This window comes from Pristis pectinata, chromosome 2, assembly GCF_009764475.1.
Source record: "Pristis pectinata isolate sPriPec2 chromosome 2, sPriPec2.1.pri, whole genome shotgun sequence".
Taxonomy (NCBI): Eukaryota; Metazoa; Chordata; class Chondrichthyes; order Rhinopristiformes; family Pristidae; genus Pristis; species Pristis pectinata.
Window position 1 is genome coordinate 5025853 of NC_067406.1, and position 24388 is coordinate 5050240.

The window sequence follows — 24388 nt, forward strand, 5'->3', positions numbered from 1 at the left end:
CGAGTGCAGGCCCAGAGCCATCAAACATTCCTCATATGTCAAGCCTTTCATTCTTGGGATCATTCTTGTGAACCTCCTCTGGACCCTCTCCAGGGCCAGTACATCCTTCCTTAGATATGGGGCCCAAAATTGTTCACAATATTCCAAATGCAGTCTGACCAATGCCTTATTGGTATTGGTATTTGTTTATTATTGTCACGTACTGAGGTACAGTGAAAAGCTTGTCTTACAAACCGATCGTACAGGTCAATTCATTACACAGTGCAGTTACGTTGAGTTAGTACAGAGTGCATTGATGTAGTACAGGTAAAAACAGTAACAGTGCAGAGTAAAGTGTCACAGCTACAGAGAAAGTGCAGTGCAATAAGGTGCAAGGTCACAACAAGGTAGATGGTGAGGTCAGAGTCCATCTCATTGTATAAGGGAACTGTTCAATAGTCTTATCACAGTGGGGTAGAAGCTGTCCTTAAGTCTGGTGGTACATGCCCTCAGGCTCCTGTATCTTCTACCCGATGGAAGAGGAGAGAAGAGAGAAAAGCCTCAGCGTTACATCCTTGCTTTTATATCCTAGTCCTCTCGAAATGAATGCTAACATTGCATTTGCCTTCCTTACTACTGACTCAGCCTGCAAGAACTTGCCTTTATATACAGCATCATAAGATGTCAATCATTAAAGCCACAAAGTGCTTCTGATGCAGTGAACTGCTTCAAAGCACATTTGCTTGTGTTACATGGGGTAGCACTGAAGTCAATTTACAGACTAACAGCTCGTAAACAGCCGTGACATTTTTTTGGTACTATGGTTTCAGGAAAACAGTTGGCCAAGAAACACTTTTCTTCAACACTTTATACAGCCATGCAAACCGCAGCAACATGCTGATGGGAACCAAGGCTTGAAGTTTGATGGGAAGATCAGCACCTCAAACAACATACCACTCCTCCTTGATACAGAAGAGATGATAGAAAATGCCTCAGAATAAAGGGATGTCCCTTCAGAACTGAGATGAAGAGGAATTTCTTCAGCCAGAGGTTGGTGAATCTGTGGAATTCATTGCCACAGAGGGCTGTGGAGGCCAAGTCATTGGGTGTATTTAAGGCAGAGATTGATAGATTCTTGACTGGTAAGGGGGTTAAGGGTTAAGGCAGGAGAATGGGGTTGAGAAAAACAATCTGCCATGATTCAAAGGCAGAGCAGACTCGATGGGCCGGATGGCCTAATTCTGCTCCTATAGTTTATGGTCTAAAAACCTCCTGGAAACAGTGAAGAACAACAGGTCTAGAGTAAATGAGGAGCTGAAAGAAAACAACGTCAGTAAATAATTAATAATGAAGAAATTAATGGGACCCAAAGCCATTAAATCACCAGGATTTGATCCTAAAGCTCTGGTGAAAATAATGGATACCATCTTCCAGAATTCCAAATAGACAATAGACAATAGGAGCAGAAGTAGACCATTCAGCCCTTCGAGTCTGCACCGCCATTTTGAGATCATGGCTGATCCTCAACAATCAATATCCTGTTCCTGCCTTGTCCCCATATCCCTTGATTCCCCTATCTACAAGAAACCTATCCAGCTCCTTCTTGAAAGTGCCCAGAGAATTGGCCTCCACTGCCCTCTGAGGCAGTGCATTCCACAAATTCACAACCCTCTGGGAGAAGAAGTTTTTCCTCACCTCTGTCCTAAATGGCTAGCCCTTATTCTTAAATCATGCCCCCTGGTCCTGGACTTCCCCAACATCTGGAACATATTTCCTGTCTCCATCTTGTCCAATCCCTTAATAATCCTGTATGTTTCAATCAGATCCCCTCTCAATCTTCTCAACTCCAGCGTACACAATCCCAGTCTCTCCAACCTCTCAGCATAAGACAGTCCCGACATCCCCGGAATTAACCTCGTAAGCCTACGCTGCACGCCCTCTATAGCCAGGATATCCTTCCTCAACCCTGGAGACCAAAACTGTACACAATACTCCAGGAGTGGTCTCACCAGGGCCCTGTACAAATGCAAAAGAATCTCTTTGCTTTTGTACTCAATTCCCCTTGTAATACAGGCCAACATTCCATTAGCCTTCATCACTGCCTGCTGCACTTGCTCATTCACTTTCAGTGACTGATGAACAAGGACTCCTAGATCCCTTTGTATTTCCCCCTTACCTAACTCCACACCATTCAGATAATAATCCGCCTTCCTGTTCCTGCTCCCAAAGTGGAGAACCTCACACTTATCCACATTAAACTTCATCTGCCAAGTATCTGCCCACTTACCCAACCTATCCAAATCACCTTGAATTCTCCTAACTTCCTCTACACATGTCGCACTGCCACCCAACTTTGTAACGATTATTCAAAAAAAAGAGCAAGGAAACGGGGAAACCACAGCCTGATATCACTCAGAGAGAAAATGCTGGACTCTTATTGACAAAGTGGTAACTGTACTTCAAAAATAATACAAGGACAGGCCAAATTCAATCTGGGGGTTGTGGGAGTAGTTCAACGATGAGAGATTAACCAGACTGGGTCTATACTTGTGAGAGTTTAGAAAAGTAAGAGGTAATCTCACTGCAACATACAAAATTCTCATGGGGTTTGACAAGATAGACACAGTGATGATGTTTCCACTGGTTGGGATGTTGAGAACCAGGGGGTTTCAAAATAACAGGTCTGCCATTCTGGACTGAGATGAAAAGGAACTTCATCACCCAGACTGTAATGAATATTTAGAATCCTCTACCCAAGAGTGCTGTGGCAGCTTAGTTGCAGATTATATTTAAGAGTGCAGAAGAGATTTACAAGAATGTTGCCGGGTCTTCAGGAGTTGAGTTACAGGGAAAGATTGAACAGGTTAGGACTTTATTCCTTGGAGCATAGAAGAATGAGGGGAGATTTGATAGAGGTTTACAAAATTATGAGGGGTATAGACAGACTAAATGCGAGTAGGCTCCTTCCACCTAGATTAGGAGAGATAAGTACATGGCATTAGGGTGAAGGGAGGAAAGGTTTAGGGGGAACATTGGGGGAACTTCTTCACTCAGAGTGGTGGGAGTGTGGAACGGGCTGCCATCTGACATGGTAAATGCGGGCTCACTCTTAAGTTTTAAGAATAAAGTGGATAGATACATGGACGGGAGAGGTCTGGAGGGTTATGGACTGGGTGCAGGTCAGTGGGACTAGCAGAATAAAGTTTCAGCACAGACTAGAAGGGCCGAATGGCCTGTTTTCTGTGCTGTAGTGTTCTATGGTTCTATGGAATCATTGGGGATTAATAGAGGAAAATGGCCAAAGATCAGCCACGATTTTACTGCAGACGAGGCAGGCACAAGGGGTCAAGTGGTTGGCTCCTGCTATTACTTTCGTTCTTACACAGAACAGTTCACATTAATGGAATACCTGTCAGTCAGAAAAACATGCCAAGCCTTCAGACCTGCCTGTCCTAAAGTGGCACTTCTGTATCTGCAAGTCAAGCTCAACCAGATAAGCCAAGCAGGCACTGTTAACCCATGAATTAGAGTGAAGTAGTGTCCAACAAGGTCACAGATGCAAAACAAATTCACCATGACAGAGAAAAAGATTGCAGTTCTAGAAACCTACAATATTTTTTTCTGGTTCTCAGATGTCTTTGTAACACCTAGATTTTAAAATTCTCATCCTTGCTTTCTAATCCCTCCATGACCTTGCACTCTCCGGCTCTCTCTCAAACCTCCAGCAGTCCTTCCATCCACGTTATTGGTGCTCCTCCAGCTCTGGCTCCCTCCATTGTCATCACTTCATTGTTGGTGACCAAGCCATGGCTGCCGCAAATTCTCTCCTGAAATCTGTCTTTAATAAATCTTAAGAGGTTGACAGGGGTATGGGCCAAACACGGGCAAATGGACTAACTGGGTGGGCACCATGGTCGGCATGGACGAGTTGGGGCAAAAGGCCTGGTTCCATGCTGGAAGACACTCTATGACTCTATAAACATAAAACCTTTGAACGTCTTTATCCATCTGTCTTCATATGCCTTGATAAAGCATGGTGTGAAATTTCATGGTAAATTTTTTACACTGTCCAAATGCAAGTTATTAGTTTTGTTGTTTGCTGAGCAGCAGATCATTGCTTCTCCTCTCCCGATCCTCCAACACTCTGCCACCTCCACATCCTCATTATGTTGAAATCAAGATATATCACTGTGTGCTTGGAACTCATCTGCAATCAAAAACCTTCAAACTCACTGTCTGCATGAAGTGTCAACTTCTTCACCCTTTAGATGTTGCAGGGCTTCCGCATTAGCTTTCCCTCAAGCCTCTCATTTCTATTTCAAGATCACAGCATTATACAGCTCAGAGCCAGGCCATTTGGCCCTATGTGCTTGTGCTGGTTCTCAGTAAGAGATTTCAATTAGTCCCACTCTCCTGCTCTTTCCTCATAATCTTGCAGATGCTTAAGCATTTAATTCAATTCCTTGACTTTGTTAGCAATACCTCCCAAATCATAACAACCAACAGAGTTACAATAAAATATTCTGTTTATCTTCCCTAAGATTTTTCAGTGATTATCCTAAATGCAACCATCAGCGACCTCCAGTTCCCAGCCAACACTCCCACATATTGCCAGGACTTAGGGACTGGGTTACCGGGAGGGGGTGGGCAGGCTAGGACTTTGGGATCTTGGGAGAATAAAGGGTTACCTTACAGTGGTGTATAAAATCATGAGGGCATAACTAGGGTGAATGCGCACAGTCTTTTTCGCAGGGTTGGGGAATCAAGAACTGGAGGGTATAGGTTTAAGGTGAGAGGGGAGAGATTTAATAGGAACCTGAGGGGGTGAGTTGATGGAACGAGCTGCCAGAGGAAGCGGTTGAGGCAGGTACATTAACAACATTTAAAAGGCACTTGGACAGGTACATGCACAGGAGAGGTTTAGAGGGATGTGGGCCAAACGCGGGCAAATGGGACTAGCTTAGATAGTATCTTGGTCGGCATGGATGGCCTGTTTCCATGCTGTATGACTCTATGTAAGGGGGACTGAAAGTTTGCAGTCATGGACATCATTCCATCTTCTTGGGTTGGATGGTCACATTTGGTTCACTTTACAAGTACACTGTCCAACACTGAACTGCTAACCTGAGGGGCAGCACTGACAATACCTGCAGAGACATCACCTCAGGTAGCTGTCACATACCTGGTAGACAGAGAGTCAGTTGGTCCACTGTGGCCGCAATGTTCCTCTGCTGCGAGCGACACTTCTTCAGTTCCTCCATTTCAACAATTAACTACAGATCATGGGGAAAAGAAACAAATTCATTAACTGTCTTTTCATTAACTAGTCGAAAAATCTCAGTGTTCATTAATGGATGACATGGGCCAGACAGTCAGCACCTGTGTGCAGTCAGTTTCCAGGGGACCAGCGGATGGGTGGTCACGTTACCAGGGGGAACAGCAGACAGGTGGTCATGTTTCTGGGGGATCTGGTGGACATGTTTCCAGGGAAACGGCGACAGGTGATCACATTTCTAGGATGAAAGTGGCTCAGTTGTCAGTTTTTACCCCAATCTCCATTAGACAACTTCATCTCCTTAGCTGTTGCTGACTGGATGCCCTATCCAAGTGTCACCACCTGCATGTAAGGAAGCCCTATCGAACAAAAGCAGGGCATCCAGCTACTTAATGGAGGAAATATCACAGCCAAATCTCCCTGGCCTTCTACACGTCTGGTCGGAGGTCATGCCCAAAAGGACAGTGGCGATTTTCCATCCGAACTTCATGGCCTTGATTTGAGCCGAGCTGAATTCATACAGAGCCTGGTTCCACTCTCTCCAGCCTATGGTATTTGGTCATTGGTTTTCTTTTTGTCACATGTGAAAAGCTTTTGGTTGTGTGCTATCTAGACAGATTGTTCCATACACAAATACATCAAGGTGGTACTAAAGGAAAAGTGATAACAGAATGCAGAACATCATGTTATAGTTACAGAGAAAGTGCAGTGCAGGTAGACAATAAGGTGCGAGGGCCATGATGAGGTAGACTGAGAGATCAAGAATTCATCATCGTACAAAAGGTCCGTTCTAGTGTCTTGTAACAGCGGGACAGAAGCTGTCCTTGAGCCTGGTGGTATACAGTTTCAAGCTTTCATATCTTCTGCCCAATGGAAGGGAGGAGAAAATAGGATGACAGAGGTGGCAGGAGTCCTTGATTATGTTGGCTGTTTTCCTGAAGCAGCAGGAAGTTTATGTGATGGACTGAGCTGTGTTCACAACTCTCTGCAGTTTCTTGAGCAGCTGCAATACCAAACCGTGACGCATCCGGATAGAGACAAGGTATGGAGAAGCACCTCAACAAACTGGCCAATTTGCCTTGTGAATTTTTAAGAGATTTATGAAAACAACCAAAAACAGCAGGGTTATCCATGAAGGAACATGCATGTATATGATTCCAAGAGGCTTCTTCAGCAAAATAGTCCTCTGGAAATGTAGCTATTATCGTAGAACAAGAACAGATGACCCAGAGTAAAACCTGAACTGAACTCACCTCCCTTCCCGATTCCTGCAGCTTGTCATTGGTATCAGTCACCTGGATCTGAGACAAACAAAATGTAAATGAATATACCAGAAGTAATTATTGCTAAATCAGCAAGTTGTATACAATGAACACACAAATTATTACAGATGTTATTTGGCTTTGCTACATTATCCCAAGGAGAGATTTTGAAGAAAGTATCTGGAGAATGAATCTAGATTTACCCAGTCTTGGTGAATGTTACTACTCAGTAGCTGGACAAACAGTGGAAAACGCATGAAACTAGCAGGCACGGCAGTGTAGCAGTTAGCATAATGCTATTACAGCACCAACGATCCAGGTTCGATTCCCGCCGCTGTCTGTAAGGAGTTTGTACGTTCTCCCCGTGTCTGCATGGGTTTCCTCCGGATGCTCCGGTTTCCCCCCACATTCCAAAGACGTACGGGTTAGGAAGTTGTGGACGTGCTATGTTGGCACCAGAAGCGTGGCGACACTTGCGGGCTGCCCCCAGAACACTCTACGCAAAAGATGTATTTCACTGTGTGTTTTGATGTACATGTGACTAATAAAGATATCTTAGTCTTTCTCTGTCTAGGAGGCCATGGTTTTAACCAACAGGGAATTTCTCAGTGGTTCACTGCTGTGCCCAATAATCAAAACACTGCACATGCTTAAGAACTTGTTATAATGCAATCTCGATGTACAACTTTACATCTACTTTACAAGCTAACCGATGAAGACACACATGCATACACACTCACTCACACACGCTCACTCGCGCACACATACACACTCACTCGCACACATACACACTCAGTCACACATACATACACAGTCATACACACCCATACACACTCACGCACATGTGCACACACACACATACACACTCACTCATACACACGTACACACTCACTCACACACACATACACACTCAGTCACACACACTCAGTCATACACACACATACACACTCACTCCCACACACACACATTCACAGAGATGAAACTGATTCCCTCACATCCATCTCCATTTTATCCTTTCAATCTCCATTGCTGCATCCAAAGTTACAATTTGCACGACAGAACCCCAGCATTAGATTGCCAATCCTTTTCCAGAAACTATTGCTTCTGCCTCAGTAATGCTATTATCAGAGGAACTTTCACAAAGGTCTGCTACATTCTGCTGGGAATATTACTACCTTGCTGTGATCTTGGAATGAAGGCACACATCGACACTGATTCACATTCGGTGATGGGTGTCGCAGACACTGACTTTGTATTGAGCAAAGGGTCGACAAACATCAACTCTTACTGGGCTAGGAGTGTCACAGACACCAACTCTCACCAGGAGAAGGGCACCAGGTACACTGAATCTTCCTGAGGGATAACTTCACAGACATTGATTCACACTGGAGTATAGGTGTCAAAGACACCAACTCTTTCTGGGGTACAGTTCCATGTACCAACTGTAGACAGGTCCACAGGTGTTGTCTCACTGGAGGAAGGGACTCACAGACATCAATTCTCATGACTCCACGTTTGCCTACATAGAAGCGAAATGCCACAAATCCACATAGTCACTTAAGACCATGAAATAGAGGACCAGAATTAGGCCATTCGGTCCATCGAGTCTGCTCCACCATCCAAACATGGCTGATACTTTTTTAAACCCCATTCCCCCGCTTTCTCTCTGTAATCCTTAACCCCTTTACCAATCAAGAACCTATTAATTTCTGCCTTAAATACACCCAATTACTTTATATTAACAACATTTATATTAACAGGTATATTAACAACATTTAAAAGGTACTTGGGCAGGTACATGGATAGGAAAGGTTTAGAGGGATATGGGCCAAATGCGGGCAAATGGGACTAGCTTAGATGGGAATCTTGGTCGGCATGGACCAGCTGGGCCGAAGGGCCTGTTTCTGTGCTGTATCACTCTATGACTTGACCTCCACAGCCCTCTGTGGCAACAAGTTCCATAGAATTCCAGATCGATTAATTTCTTTTTATAAATCCAATAAAATTGGAAAGCAAGAGAAAACAGTATCTTGGAGGACCTGCCAGCAGATCTAAACTCACAAGGTGTGTTATATTGAGCAACGAACAATCTGCTGGATGAATTCCGCCCCATCCAGGTACGGCCCTACTATTCTGAAAACTAGGTGCAATTTCCCTACACATCTACTCCTCAAGTTCCCACTGACTATTTGGTGGTGTGGGGGGGGGGGGGGGGGGGTCTATAATATAGCCCTACCAATGTGACCGTCCCCTTATTTCTAAGTTCTACCAAAATGGTCTCATTAGATGATCCCTCAAGTATATCATAAGTACTTTGTGATATAGTTAAACTAGTTTGTGAGGGGGAAGGGAACCGGAGGAGTAGGTCAGAGGAAGAAGGGAATAGGGAAAAGTCAGATCAAACAGGTAGCGAGGCTTTGGGGAAGGAGAAGCAGAATACAGGCTATAAAAGTAGTAAGGTAGATGGACTGAAGTGTGCTTACTTAAATGCAAGAAGTGTCAGGAATAAGGGGGAATAAAACTGAGGGCTTGGATAAGTATGGGGGACTATGATAGCGTGGCTATTACTGAGACGTGGGCTGACGTCAGGAGAGGAGTGGATATTGAATATTCCTGGTTTTCGGTGTTTTAAGAGGGATAGGGAAGGGGGAGAAGAGGTGGAGGGGGGGCGATACTGGTCAGGGACACTGTTACGGCTGTGGAAAAGATGGATGTTGTAGAAGGATCATCTCTAGAGTCTGTATGGGTGGAATTAAGGAACAAGAAAGGAGCAGTTACTCTACTAGGAGTATTCTATAGCCCCCGGTAGCAGTAGAGATATAGAGGAGCAGATTGGTAGGCAGTGTTTGGAGAGAAGCAGAAATAACAGGGTTGTTATAATGGGAGACTTCAACTTCCCAAATATAGACTGGAACCTGCTTAGTGCCAAAGGTTTAGATGGGACGGAATTTGTTAAGTGTGTCCAGGAGGGATTCCTGACGCAGTATGTTGACAGGCCGACTAGAGGGAATGCCATGTTAGATCTAGTTTTAGGAAATGAACCGGGACAGGTGAAGGATCTATTGGTGGGTGAGCATTTGGGGGACAGTGACCATTGCTCCATAACCTTTAAAATTGTCATGGACAGGGACAGGTGCAGAGAGGACAAGAGGTTTTTCAATTGGGGAAGGGCTAACTACGAGGCTATAAGAAGAGAACTTGGGAGTGTAAATTGGGATGTCCTTTTTGAAGGAAAATGTACCATGGAGATGTGGTCGATGTTCAGGGATCTTATGCAGGATGTTAGGGATAAATATGTCCCGGTGAGGCAGAGAAGGAATGGCAGGGTGAAGGAACCATGGGTGACGAGAAGGTGGAACAACTTGTTAGGGAGAAGAAGGTAACATACGTGAGGTATAAGCAGCAAGGTTCAGACAGGGCCCGTGAGGAATATAGGGTAGCGAGGAAGGAACTTAAGAAAGGGCTGAGGAGAGCTAGAAGGGAACATGAAAAGGCTTTGGCTAGTAGGGTTAAGGAAAATCCCAAGGCCTTTTTCAAGTACGTGAAGGGTAGGAGGATGGCTAGGGTGAAGGTAGGTCCGATTAAGGACAAAGGTGGGAGAATTTGCCTGGAGGCGGCAGAAGTGGGAGAAGTTCTCAATGAAGTGGGAAGATCTTGCCTCACAAGCCTGATAGAGTTCTTTGAGGAGGTGACCAGGAAGATTGATGAGAGCAGTGCGGTGGATGTGGTTTACATGGATTTTAGTAAGGCATTTGATAAGGTTCCTCATAGTAGGCTTCTTCAGAAGGTCAGAGGCCAAGGGATCCAAGGAAGCTTGGCTGTGTGGATTAGGAATTGGCTTGCATGTAGAAAGCAGAGGGTTGTGGTGGAAGGAGTGCCCTCGGATTGGAAGGCAGTGACTAGTGGTGTCCCGCAGGGATCGGTTCTGGGACCTCTACTTTTTGTGATATTTATAGATGACTTAGATGAGGGGGTGGAGGGCTGGGTTAGTAAGTTTGCAGACGACACTAAGATAGGCGGTGTTGTGGATAGTGTGGAGGGCTGTCGGAACTTACAGAGGATGCAGAGCTGGGCTGACGTGGCAGATGGAGTTCAATCCGGAGAAGTGTGAGGTGGTACACTTTGGAAGGACAAACTCCAGGGCAGAGTACTGGGTGAATGGCAAGGTACTTGGCAGTGTGGAGGAGGGGGGGGGGGGGGGGGGGGGGGGGGGGGGGGGGGGGGGGGGGGGGGGGGGGGGGGGGGGGGGGGGGGGGGGGGGGGGGGGGGGGGGGGGGGGGGGGGGGGGGGGGGGGGGGGGGGGGGGGGGGGGGGGGGGGGGGGGGGGGGGGGGGGGGGGGGGGGGGGGGGGGGGGGGGGGGGGGGGGGGGGGGGGGGGGGGGGGGGGTGGGGGGGGGGGGGGGTGGGGGGGGGGGGGGGGGGGGGGGGGGGGGGGGGGGGGGGGGGGGGGGGGGGGGGGGGGGGGGGGGGGGGGGGGGGGGGGGGGGGGGGGGGGGGGGGGGGGGGGGGGGGGGGGGGGGGGGGGGGGGGGGGGGGGGGGGGGGGGGGGGGGGGGGGGGGGGGGGGGGGGGGGGGGGGGGGGGGGGGGGGGGGGGGGGGGGGGGGGGGGGGGGGGGGGGGGGGGGGGGGGGGGGGGGGGGGGGGGGGGGGGGGGGGGGGGGGGGGGGGGGGGGGGGGGGGGGGGGGGGGATCTGGGGGTTCATATTCACAGTTCATTGAAAGTTGCTTAACAGGTGGAAAGAGCAGTTAAGAAGGCCAATGGGATGTTGGCTTTCATAAGTTGCGGGATTGAGTTTAAGAGCCGCGAGGTGATGATGCAGCTTTACAAAACTCTAGTTAGGCCGCACTTGGAGTACTGTGTTCAGTTCTGGTCGCCTCATTATAGGAAGGATGTGGAGGCGTTGGAGAGGGTGCAGAGGAGATTTACCAGGATGCTGTCTGGATTGGAGAGTATTGAATATGAGGAGAGGCTTAAGGTGCTAGGGCTTTATTCACTGGAAAGGAGGAGGATGAGAGGAGACATGATAGAGGTATATAAAATATTGAGAGGAATAGATAGAGTAGACAGTCAGCGCCTCCTTCCCAGGGCACCAATGCTCAAGACGAGAGGTCATGGCTTTAAGGTTATGGGTGGGAGGTTCAGGGGAGATGTCAGAGGGAGGTTTTTCACCCAGAGAGTGGTTGGTGAATGGAATGCACTGCCTGGGGTGGTGGTGGAGGCAGATACATTGAACAGGTTCAAGAGCTTGTTGGATAGGCATATGGAGGAATGTGGGATATGCGGGAGGAAGGGGTTAGGTAGTGTGAGGGTGGTCTGATGGACAGCACAACATGGTGGGCCGAAGGGCCTGTTTTGTGCTGTATGGTTCTATGGTACTGCTGTTATGTCCTCCCTTATCAAAAAGGCAACACCCCTTCCACTCTTACCTGTTCCTCTGTCACGATTAAAGCATCGGTATCCCAGAACATTGAGTTACCAGTCCTGCCTTTCTCAGCCATAGTTCTTGTTATGGCCACAATATCCCAGTCCCTAGAGGCAACCCACGCCCTAAGTTTGCCTGCCTTACCTGTTGAGCTATGTGCATTGAAATAGATGCAATGTAAAGCAGTGCTCCCATCTGCCCTTTTACTGTAAATGTGGCTATCCTGACTGCTGGGCTTACACTGCTTGGTTGCTGCACATTCCCGTCTTCTCACTGACTTCACTCTCTCGAGTCCCACCCCTCTGCCAATCTACTTTAGGAGGCTAAAGAAATTTGGCATGTCCCTGTCGACCCTCACCAATTTTTATCAATGCACCACAGAAAGCATCCTATCCAGATGCACCATGGCTTGGTACGGCAACTGCTCTGCCCGGGACTGCAAGAAACTGCAGGGAGTTGTGGACACAGCTCAGCACGTCACAGAAACCAGCCTCCCCTCCGTGGACTCTGTCTAGACTTCTTGCTGCCTCGGTAAAGCAACCAGCATAATCAAAGACCCCACCCACTCTGGACATTCTGTCTTCTCCCCCCTCCCATCGGGCAGAAGATACAAAAGCCTGAAAGCACATACCACCAGGCTCAAGGACAGTTTCTACCACACTGTTATGAGACTACTGAACAGTTCCCTTGTGCAATAAAATGGACTCTTGACCTCTCAATCTACCTCGTTATGGCTTTGCACCTGATCACAATCTACCTCGTTGTGACCTTGCACCTTATTGTCTGCCTGCACTGCACTTTCTCTGTAACTGTGACACTTTATTCTGCATTCTGTGATTGTTTTCCCATGTACTACCTCAATGAACTGTTGCAATGAATTGATCTGTATGAACGGTATGCAACACAAGTTTTTCACTGTACCTCAGTACATGTGACAATACTAAACTAATTCCAATGAATTCATCAATCATTCCCTTAACCATTTTATAGTTCTCTGCTTTAACATGTCAGCAAATTCCACATTGTTTGGGGGTTAGCCAGCAGAGCGATTATGCTACCAGGTTAGTACCTGAAATGGTCCAGTGGGCCAGTTGAGCTAAACAGCTTTGAGTGGTTCGTGGTGGTGGCTCACCTCCAACTTCTCAGGCACAGTCTTGGCTGGCTAAAAAGGCCCAAATCCCACAGGGAAATGAAAACAAAACAACTCTGTGCTTGGATACTGAATGATTTTACCTCACCCCCTCGCTCCCACCGAAACAAGGGCTAGAGTAGAGCAATACACAAAGCACTGGAGGAACTCAGCGGATCAGGCAGCATCTATGGAGGGAAATGGACAGTCGACGTTTCGGATCGAGACCAGCTGGACTGGGAGAGAGCCAGTATAAAATGGTGGAGGGAAGGGGTGGAGCAGGAGCTGGCAGGTGATGGGTAATAAGCTAGAATAGAGGGCTTCCAGCAGCCATGGTAACCAACTTTAGTTTGAGACAGTGCCACATCAAGATGAGGTATGGACGAGCGACGCACCTTCAGCTTCTGTGCCTCCCCCCTCACTTTCAGCAGCTCCGTGATCGAGTCCACAAATCCCTGGAAATGGAAGTTGCACATCTTTTCAATCTCCCGGTCATGGTTCCTGATCCGTGCATCCAGTTTCTCCATGAACCGCCAGTGCTCCTCTCCATCGTACACCGACCTGAAATGGGACAAGGCAGCTGCACTTTAAAGCTCTCATCGCTGGCAATTAAGAGCCGAACAGGACACCCACCTGATAAGATGCACGTGCTACTATACTACCAGACGCTTACACATTAAAAGAAGCCCCTCATCTTGCCCCACCTTTCCCAGACTAATCCCAGTGCCTTATCTTCCCCACATAGCATGTATCAATTCCAAACTGATCCCATTGATCTTCCCTCTTCTGTGTGGAATTTATTAGCTCCGTACAACTTGAACTTTTTGCACAGTTGTGTGCATCAGCAAGAAACAAAACAAGCCCTACATTTCTTTAGAACCTTTCAGAACTTCAAGCAAAGCACTTTACAGCCAATTACTGTTGCAGTGTTGTCACCACGTCATAGAGTCATAGACCAATACAGCACAGAAACCGGCCCTTCATCCCAACTCATCCATGCTGACCCAGATGCCCATCTAAGCTAGTCCCGTTTGCCTGCATTTGGCCCATATCCCTCCAAACCTTTCCTTATTATGTCCAAGTGTCTTTTAAATGTTGTTACTGTATCTGCCTAAACCACTTCCTCTGACAGGTCATTCCATATACGGACCACCCTCAGCATGAAGAAGTTGCCCCTCAAGTCCCTTTCAAATGTTTCCCCTCTTACCTTAAACCTATGCCTTCATGATTCCCTTTCAAGGTAATGGAATTCACCCTATCCATGTCCCTCGTGAGTTTATACACCTCTTTAAAGTCACCATTCATTCTCCAATATTCCAATGAAAACTGTCCTAGCCTACCCAAACCTCTCCCTATAACTCAAACCCTCAAGTCCTGGCAACATTCTCATAAATCTTCTTTGCTTCATGATGTCTTTCCTATAACAGGGTAACCAAAACTGTGCACAATACTTCAGGTGTGGCCTCACCTACGTCTTGTACAACTGCAACATAACGTCCCAAGTCTTATACTCAGTGCCCTGACTGATGAAGGCCAGCGTGCCAAACACCTTCTTCACCACCCTGCCCTCCTGTGATGCCACTTTCTGGAATTATGAACTTGTATTCCTGGGTCCCTCTCTTCTACAACACTCCCCAGGGCCCTACTGTTTACTGTGAAAGTCCTGCCCTGGTTTGGCTTCCTAAAATGCAACACCTCACACTTATCCAAATTGAAATCCATTTGCCATTCCTTGGCCCACACCTTGCTGATCAGGATCCCTTGTAATTTTTGATAACCTGCTTCACTGTCTACGATACCATCTATTTTACAAGATCACAAGACGAAGGAGCAGAAGTAGGCCATTCGGCCCATCGAGTCTGCTCCATGAGCTAAACTAAAAAACTATTCCTATCTAGCCCCAAATTCTGGCCTTATCCCCCCATATCCCTTGATACCTTGACTAATTAGATACCTATCTCCTCCTTAAACACCCCCAATGATCGGGCCTCCACAGCTGTACGTGGCAAAGAATTCCATAATTTCACTACCTTCTGGCTAAAGAAATTTCTCCTCATTTCTGTCTTAAACTGGTACCCTCTAATTCTAAGATTGTGCCCTCTAGTCCTGGACTCACCCATCAAGGGAAACAGCCTAGCCACATCTACTCTGTCCAGTCCTTTCAACATTTTAAATGTTTCTATGAGGTCCCCTCTCATTCTTCTGTACTCCAGTGAGTACAGTCCAAGAGCTGACAAACGCTCATCATAAGTAAGCCCTTTCATTCCGGGAAGCATCCTCGTAAATCTCCTCTGAACCCTCTCCAACATCAGTACATCCTTCCTAAGATATGGGGCCCAAAACTGCACACAGTATTCCAAATGAGGCCTCACTAGTGCCCCATAGAGCGTCATCAACACTTCCTTACTTCTATACACTATACCTCTCGAAATGAATGCCAACATAGCATTCACTTTCCTTACCGCCGATCCGACCTGGTGGTTAACCTTTAGGGTATCCTGCACGAGTACCCCCAAGTCCCTTTGGGCTTCTGTACTTTGAATTTTCTCCCCATCTAGATAATAATCTGCCCATTTATTTCTTTTTCCAAAGTGTACAATGGCACATTTCTCAACATTGAATCTCATCTGCCATTTCTTTGCCCATTCTCCTAAACTACGTAAGTCTCTCTGCAACCTTCCTGTTTCTTCAATACTCCCTATTCCTCCACCTATCTTGGTGTCACCTGCAAACTTAGCCACAAAACCATTTACTTCATCATACAAATCATTAATGTACAAAGTAAAAAGTATCATCTGCAAACTTAGTAACCATTCCTTGTACATTCTCATCCAAAACACGAACAATAAAGGTCCCAGCACAGATCCCTGTGGCACACCACTAGTCACAGGCCTCCAGTCTGTAGAACACCCTTCTACCATCATCTTCTGCTTCCTGCCATCAAACCCATTCTGTATCCACGTAGCTAACTCTTCCTGGATCCCATTTCATCTAACCTTCCAGACTAGCTCAACGTCATCAAAACTAAAGAGCTGATTGACTTCAGGAAGGGGAAGGAGGGTGAACATGCGCCATTCTACATTGGGGGATCGGTGGTGGAGAGAGTCAGCAGCTTTAAGTTCCTGGGCATTAACATATCGGGCAACCTATCCAGGGCCCAGCACATGGCTGCAATCATAAGGAAAGCTCGCCAGAGTCTTTACTTTCTTAGGAGGTTAAGGAGGTTCAGCTTGTCACCGAACACTCTGACAAACTTCTACAGATGTACTGTTGAAAGTATCCTGACCGGTTGCATCATGGTCTGGTACGGCAATTCGAATGTGCAGGGACGTAAGAAGCTGCAGAGAGTAGTGGACTCTGCCCAATACATCACAGGCACATCCCTCCCCACCATCGGGAGTATCTACAGGAGGTGCTGCTTCAAGAAGGCAACATCCATCACCAAAGATCCCCACCATCCGGGCCATGCCATCTTCTCACAGCTATCATCGGGCAGAAGGTACAGAGGCCTGAATTCCCACCCCACCAGGTTCAGGAACAGCTACTTCCCTTCAACCATTTGGTTCTTGAACCAACCGGCAAAACCCTAATCACTGCACTTTAGCAACACTATGGCCACTTTGATCACTTTGCACTAAAATTGACTTTTTTTTGTTCTAATTGTGTTCTTTCTTGTAAAAATTGTGTATAATTTATGTTTAATTTATGTTTATCTTGTGAATGCTGTTCCTATGATGCTATGTGCCTGTGATGCTGCTGCAAGTAAGTTTGTCATTGCACCTGTGCACACATGTACTTGTGCAGATGACAATAAACTCGACGATAGACAATAGGCTTCCATGCGGGGACCTTTTTGTCAAAGACCTTGCTAAAGTCCATATAGACAGCATCATAATGAGTGAAATACGAAAACAGCATCAGCAAGACCCTATGATGATAATGAGATTAACAATCAAATATCCCACTTCTTGGCCATGATGGTTGAGGTGTAATCATTGGCTGTGTTGAAGAAAAGGTCATGGGATCTTTTGAAATTATAATTGGTTTATTGTTGTCACATGTACCGAGATACAGTGAAAAACCTAGTTTTGCATGCCATCCATACAGACCATTTTAAAACAACAGTACATCAAGATGGCACCGGAGCATGGGGACTCGTTGCAAGTTGCTCTCTGCAGATCTACTCATTACCCTTACTATAATCATTCTACACTTTTAAACTTACCTGTACTACCTCAATGCACTCCGTACTAACTCAATGTAACTGACCTGTACGATCGATTTGCAAGACAAGTTTTTCACTGTACCTCGGTGCAAGTGACAATAATAAACCAATACCAATACCATCGAGGTAGTGCAAAGGAAAAGCCATAACAGAATGCAGAATATAGTGTTACATGATGCTGATGCTATGTGCCTGTGATGCTGCAAGTAAGTTTTTCATTGCACCTGTGCAGACATGTACTTGTGCAGATGACAGTAAACTCAACTTTAACCAAAGACTGGTGTGATCAGTCTGGTAACGCCACAGTGCTCTAACGGCGGTGCATCTTCAGCTCAGTGAGCACTGAGGGCAAACCAGACCAGTGGACTTGTCACATCTAAAACCAGACGACAAGGCCAGGATGCACTGGTAGTGCCAGATGATTTGGGTTCATTTTGATTTGCTTCGTGGAAGGAAGCCTGCTATGTTTACCCAGACTGGGCTATGTGTGGCTCCAGTCCCATACCTCCCCTTCTGAAGGGGTCAGACAATATGTTCGATGCAGGCAGGTAGGAATACTCAAACAATGCGAGGACTTCCATGTTCCTTCAGCTTGCTATTCAATTATCGTTCTCACTGTGCAAAACACTCTCCAGTGCAAATAAAACAGAAAATACCAGAAACAAGTTAGGCAGCATCTGTGGAATGAGAAACAGATTTAGTGTTTCAGGTTTAATCCCTGCATTGCCCTTTTTTGCAAGAGAATTGGAATATAAGAGCAAAGATGCCCTGCTTCAGTTATCTTGAGCCCTGGCTAGACGGCATCTGGAATATTGTGTTCAGGTTTGGTTTCCAGACAAGGGGTGGGGTGGGGAGGAGTTTAAAGGAGATGTGCAGGGTAAGTTTTTTACACAGAGAGTAGTAAGTTCCTGGAACACACTTGCCAGGGGTGGTGGTGGAATCAGATATGATAGTGGCGTTTAAGGGGCATTTAGACAAGCTCATGAACATGCAGGGAATGGCAAGATATGGATCGTGTGCAGGCAGATAGGTTTAGATTAATTTGGTATCTTGGTCGACACAGACATCACGGGCTGAAGTGCTGTACTGTTCCATGTACTATGTACTGAAGAAGTGAGGAGGTGTAGGATTAATAAACTATAACTGTATTGATATCTTAAGACGGATGAGAATTATGGCTGCTCTAAATACTGATTTAAAAAGTGTCCTTCAGGCCAGAACAGCCACACCACTGCTTACCTGGGCTGGGTGCTGTGTGGTAATTGCTGTGTCTGGAACTTAATTGGATTCCCATTATGCTTGACTATGGAGATGATGGTCAATCTTAATGGGAATTGGGAAGGCTGTCTCAAACAATGAAGGTGATACCTGCCTTTGTCTCACCCGATTGCAAAATGATTAGCTGAACCCGTGGTGTGAGGCTGCTCTTTGTCCATCTGCAGTAGCCCTTTGTCCGTTTCCTGCTCAACCAAGAACTCTGGCACCTGACTCATTAAAGTGTACATGACAATACCTGTATAAATCTCTGTCTACCCCTTTGTACTGAGAGAACTCGGGAAGCGACTCTTAGTGAGTGCTGAAGAGAATTCTCCTAGCGGTGCACTGCTAATAAAGGTATTTGTTCGAATCGACCTCGTGGCACTGTGTTATTTACAGCGGACGGATAGGGAAGTTGATTTCTGGACGACAGAAGGATATGCCTGTGAGAGAATTAGTGCAGCAAATGTTCACCAGCTTGCCTCCTAGGACCATGGGTTTGTCGTTTGAGGAGAGGTTAGGCTGACCATGTCTGTACTCTTTTGTCTTTAGAAGACTAAGAGATAATCTCATTGAAATGTACAAAATTTTTATGTGGCTTGACAAGGTAGGTGCGGGGTTGATGCTTCCCCCAGCTCAGGTATCTAGAACCAGAGTCACAAACTGCAGAAACGAAGGGGTCAGCTATTGGGTTTGGATATTAGAAATTCCTTTACGAAAAGGGTAGTGAATCTTTGGAATTCTGTACCCAGGAGGGCTGTGGAGGGCTCAGTTGCTGAATATATTTAAGACCAAGGTCACTAGGTTGTTGTAAATTAAGGGAATCAAAGGTTGTAGGGTTAGCATAACGCTTTTACAGCACCAGCGACCTGGGTTCGATTCCAGCCACTATCTGTAAGGAGTTTGAACATTTTCCCCGTGTCTGCATGGGTTTCCTCCGGGTGCTCTGATTTCCTCCCACATTCCAAAGACGTATGGGTTAGGAAGTTGAGGGCATGCCATGTGGTGCCGGAAGCGTGGGACACTTGCTGGCTGCCCCCAGAACACTCTACGCAAAAAGATGCATTTCACTGTGTGTTTCGATGTGCATGTGACTAATAAAGATACCTTATCTTATCTTAGTGCAGGAAAGTGGCACTGAGGTAAATAAATGATCAGCCACGATATTATTGAATGGCAGGGCACGCATGATGGACCAAATGGCCTATTCCTGCTACTTGCATTCTTATGATTCCACTGACATTTTTCACTGGAGATGGAGGTGTTTCTACAGCACAGTTCCCAAGCTTTAACCTAATAGATCCTTGCCTTGTGGAAAGGGTGAGGCTCAGGCAAAGTGTTTGTTTTGCAATGCAGATCGTGAGGGCAGTAATCAGCTGCACTGACCTTCAGGCAAAGTAGACAAGTTGTTGTAACTAATATCTTTCTAGCACTTGCAGGTTATTTGAGTTCTGGTTCTATTTTTAACATTTGGGAGTCATTTGGTATGGAAGTCCTGCCACACGCTGGTCAGACCTCCAGCATTACCAGAAATCGGCAAGTTTACAATACTTCAGTCATCATCTGAAAGATGGGCTTATTGTTTCTGATGTTGCCCTCCAGTCTCCTGTCAACTTGTTTGTCAAGACCACTGCCCTTGAGACATGCCCTCTTCGCATTACTGCCATCGAAGAGGAGGTACAGGAGCCTGAAGACCCACACTCAACGATTCAGGAACAGCTTCTTCCCCTCTGCTATCAGATTTTTATTTATTTTTGTAATTTACAGTAATTTTATGCCTTTGCACTGTACTGCTGCTGCAAAACAACAAATTTCATGTCATCTCAGTCAGTGATAATAGATCTGATTCAGATTAGATTCCAGTCTGTAATCACTCCCATGTGGGCTGCATGCAGGATATTGGGACTACCTAGGTGGACAACGTGGTCAGCATGGACTTATTGGGCCAAAGGGCCTGTATCTGTGCTGTGTTGCTTTATGACTCTATATGATTTGCATTTGACTCGCCAAAGCATAGTAGGCAATGGACTATGGAATAGGATTAGTATATTTGATGGTCGGCATGGATGAATTGGGCCAAATGGCCTGTTCCTGTGCTCTGTGACTCTATAACTGCTATTTTAACTGCTGCAATGCTCATGGTTAAGTATGTCCCAAAGGAATACAACAGTTGGCCATGCCAGTGATACCAACCTTTCCATGAAAATGAGTGAGCAAGCAAATTAGCAGTTCAGCCACTTCAATTTGACAGCCTGACTGATGCAACTTACTGATTTAATCTGTACACCGTATTACTTGACGATATTAAGATGGTCCCACCCTATAAGAGATATTTCCTTTGTTTTGTCCATCCTTCCGCCATCCTCTTTGGAGCTTGCAACCAACTTGTTTTCTCTCTTTCTAATGAAGGGTTGTCAACCTGAAACATTCGCTGCGTTTCTCTTTCCACAGACACTGAGTGTCTCCAGCATTTTAGAGTTTGATTTCAGAAAGCCAGCATCTGCAGTTTTTTTGATTCACCTGAAACTGAAGCCTCATTTGCTCTCTCAGGTAGACTTGAAAGATCCCACAAGAGCTATTTGACAGAAAGACAAGACGTCCTGAACAATAGAGACACAAGAGATTGCAGATGCTGGGATCTGGAGCAACAAACTATCTGCTAGAAGAACTCAGCGGGTCGAGCAGCATCTGTAGGGGGAAAGGAATTGTCCTGATGCTGGGTTTTGACTCAAATCGTCGACAGTTCCTTTCCTCCCACAGATGCTGCTCGACCTGCTGAGTTTCTCCAGCAGATTGTATGATGTCCTGCACAACATATACACTTGTGAAGTACTTCCATAGAGTGGTGAAAATTAATGGAAAACAGTAAAATTAAAACAAGGCAAACACTTGGTGAATGAGGGAATGAGGAGACTGGCTTTCACAAGAGATAAGGTGGATGGTAACAGTCTTTTGGTATTGGTATTGGTTTATTATTGTCACTTGTACCGAGGTACAGTGAAAAACTTGTCTTGCATACCGATCGTACAGATCAATTCATTACACAGTGCAGTTACATTGGGTTAGTACAGAGTGCATTGATGTAGTACAGGTAAAAACAATAACAGTACAGAGTAAAGTGACACAGCTACAGAGCAAGCGTAGTGCAATAAGGTGCAAGGTCACAACAAGGTAGCTCGTGAGGTCATAGACCATCTCATTGTATAAGGGAACCATTAAGTAGTCTTATCACAGTGGGGTAGAAGCTGTCCTTAAGTCTGGTGGTACATGCCTTCAGGCTCCTCTATCTTCTACCAGATGGAAGAGGAGAGAAGAGAGAATGACCCGGGTGGGTGGGGTCTTTTCTCCAGGGTAGAGGAGTCCAAAACTAAGGGGCACAGATTTAGGGTGAAACGGGAAAGATTTAAAAGGGACCTGAGGGGCAACTTTTTCATGCAGAGGGTGGTGGGTATATGGAACGAGCTGCCAGAGCAAGTGGTTGACGCAGGTACAACAGTATCATTTAAGAAGCACTTGGATAGGTACATGGAGGGGAGGGGCTTGGAGGGATATGGGCCGAACGCAGGAAATTGGGACTAGCTGGGTGGGCACTCTGGTCGGCATGGACTGGTTGGGCTGAAGGGCCTGTATCCGTGCTGTATTGCCCTATGACTCTAAGAGATGGGGACACAATCAAATTGTCTCTGCCCTGTGAGATATACTGACTCACAGGTACACTTTCCAACACTTGTGAATGGAGGACTGTACCAAATCGTCTGCGTCTCAAATACCCTAGAACACTCAAATTAACACAAACCTTCGCCTAACACTTCCCTTTCAACTCCTCGCTCTCCCAAAGCATGACAGGAAATCTCCCAAGCATCACTCGAAGTTGCAATTCCACGGCGTGACCAACAGATGAGTTGATACACGATACAGCCATTCCACGGTAACCCAAGAGCTCTCTGGATTCCAAGCAGACTCTCGATTAATCCCTTCCTGGAGCCATTTGTGTCAGCTGAATTTTACAACGCTGATCGGTGGCAGTTCAGGGAATGGGGGGAATCCTCGCCAAGCAGGGAAAAGTAACAAAGTGTGCTTAATAAAGGCAGCGGGTAAATCCGAGAATATTAACATCAAAATTAGGTTAAAGAGTGGGAACCACAGAAAATAAATGGAAACAGATATCAGGAGGGACGACGTCCTTACTCCAAAGAAGGAGAAATGTTTGTAATAATTTATTAGCAAAACTTCAGTGCCAAAGTGGGTGTTCATGTATCAAAGGGAGGTGCATTAATCACCGGAAAACCTTTCCTCATCCCTCCTGACTTATCACCCCAAGACCCCCATATTGTAGTAACAGCTCAACACTTGAGCTCAATACAGGCTTCCTGCTCTGCCACAGAGGGACAGCTAAGTAATTGCGAGAAGGGAATGAGAAACCCCCACCAATTTCCCTTTCCCCCCCACCCCCTCACCAATCCGGTAACTCAACACTGGAATACTTCCACAAATGCAAAAGTTTTGAAGTTCCTGTCAGCTGTTCCATTTACTTTCCTCCCACTGCCTTCCCACTTCAGAGAGAGCAAAATGCTGTTTTGATTCCTCAGCATCTGCAGGTGGAGTTGGCTCAGGGAGTCCTTTTCTGTAGATCTCAATGGAAGGGAACGGCGCCAGAGGACTCCCGCATCTGGACTGAAAGAACTTTTTTCAATTTGTTCTTTAAATGTTTTAGTTTTTTATATTTGGAAAAAACAAGCCTCGCTGCAATGTGTGAGAAACAAAGGACTGCAGATGCTGGACTCGAGATGAAAAACACGATGATGCCGGAGGAACTCAGCAGGCCAGGCGGCATCCGTGGAGAAAAGCAGGTGCTCAACGTTTCGGGTCAGGACATTTAGAACATAGAACATTACAGTGGAGCACAGGCCCTTCAGCCCACAATGTTGTGCTGACATTTTATCCTGCTCTAAGATCGTCCTAACCCTTCCCTCCCACAAAGCCCTCCATTTCTCTACCATTCATGTGTCTAAGAGTCTCTTAAATGTCCCTAATGTATCTGCCCCCACAACAGTGCGTTCCACGCACCCATTCGGTGCTCCAAGTGTGGCCTCCTCTACGTTGGCGAGACCAAAGGCAGACTAGGTGACCGTTTTGCAGAACACCTGCACTCTGTCCTTAACCGCGATCTGCATCTCCCCCCCCCCCCCCCCCCTCCAGTGCCAGTCACTTCAACTCCCCCTCCCACACTATCACTGATATGTCAGTCCTCGGCCTCCTCCACTGCCAGGAGAATTCCAAGCGTGAACTGGAGGAACAGCACCTCATTTTCCATCTTGAAACCTTGCAGCCTAACGACATGAACACTAAATTCGCCCACTTTAGGTAATCCCCGCCCCTCACCATGCTTCTTCTCTTCTTCCCTTTCCTAGCCGATCTTTCTTTTTTGTTTCTACTCTTTTTTTCCCTCTCTCTCCTTACCTTTGACCCATCCCCCGGTGGATCTGCTCTCCCCTCCTCTCCCGCACCTCCCTATCACTATCTCTTACCTGCATCTACTTATCACCACCTTGTGCCCACCCCACCTCCCCTCTTCTGTCCACCTATCACTGCTCTGCTTTTCCTATCTTCAGTCCTGAAGAAGGGTCCTGACCCATAACGTTGACCACCTGCTTTTCTCCACGGATGCTGCCTGGCCTGCTGAGGTCCTCCAGCATCATAGTGTTTTTCATCAATGCACTGTGTAATGAATTGACCTGTACGATTGGTATGCAAGACAAGTTTTTCACTGTACCTCGATACATGTGACAATAATAAACCAATTCCAATCTTTGAGGTTTGATTATCCCTGAACTGTAG

At 46.5% G+C, this 24388-nt stretch overlaps 1 protein-coding gene across 3 annotated transcripts in view; it reads right to left on the minus strand.

The window, feature by feature from the left end:
* exoc6b (exocyst complex component 6B) overlaps positions 1-24388 on the minus strand; it is a 742224-nt gene that overhangs the window by 653808 nt on the left and 64028 nt on the right. For 2 of the 3 annotated variants that reach the window (XM_052038519.1, XM_052038535.1), the window contains exons 2-4: positions 13464-13629; positions 6508-6555; positions 5162-5252 (exon numbers count right to left, since the gene is read on the minus strand). In XM_052038519.1, the coding sequence (XP_051894479.1) occupies positions 5162-5252; positions 6508-6555; positions 13464-13629 (305 nt within the window). The remainder of the gene's footprint in view (positions 1-5161; positions 5253-6507; positions 6556-13463; positions 13630-24388) is intronic. The other variant, XM_052038528.1, reaches the window with a different exon arrangement.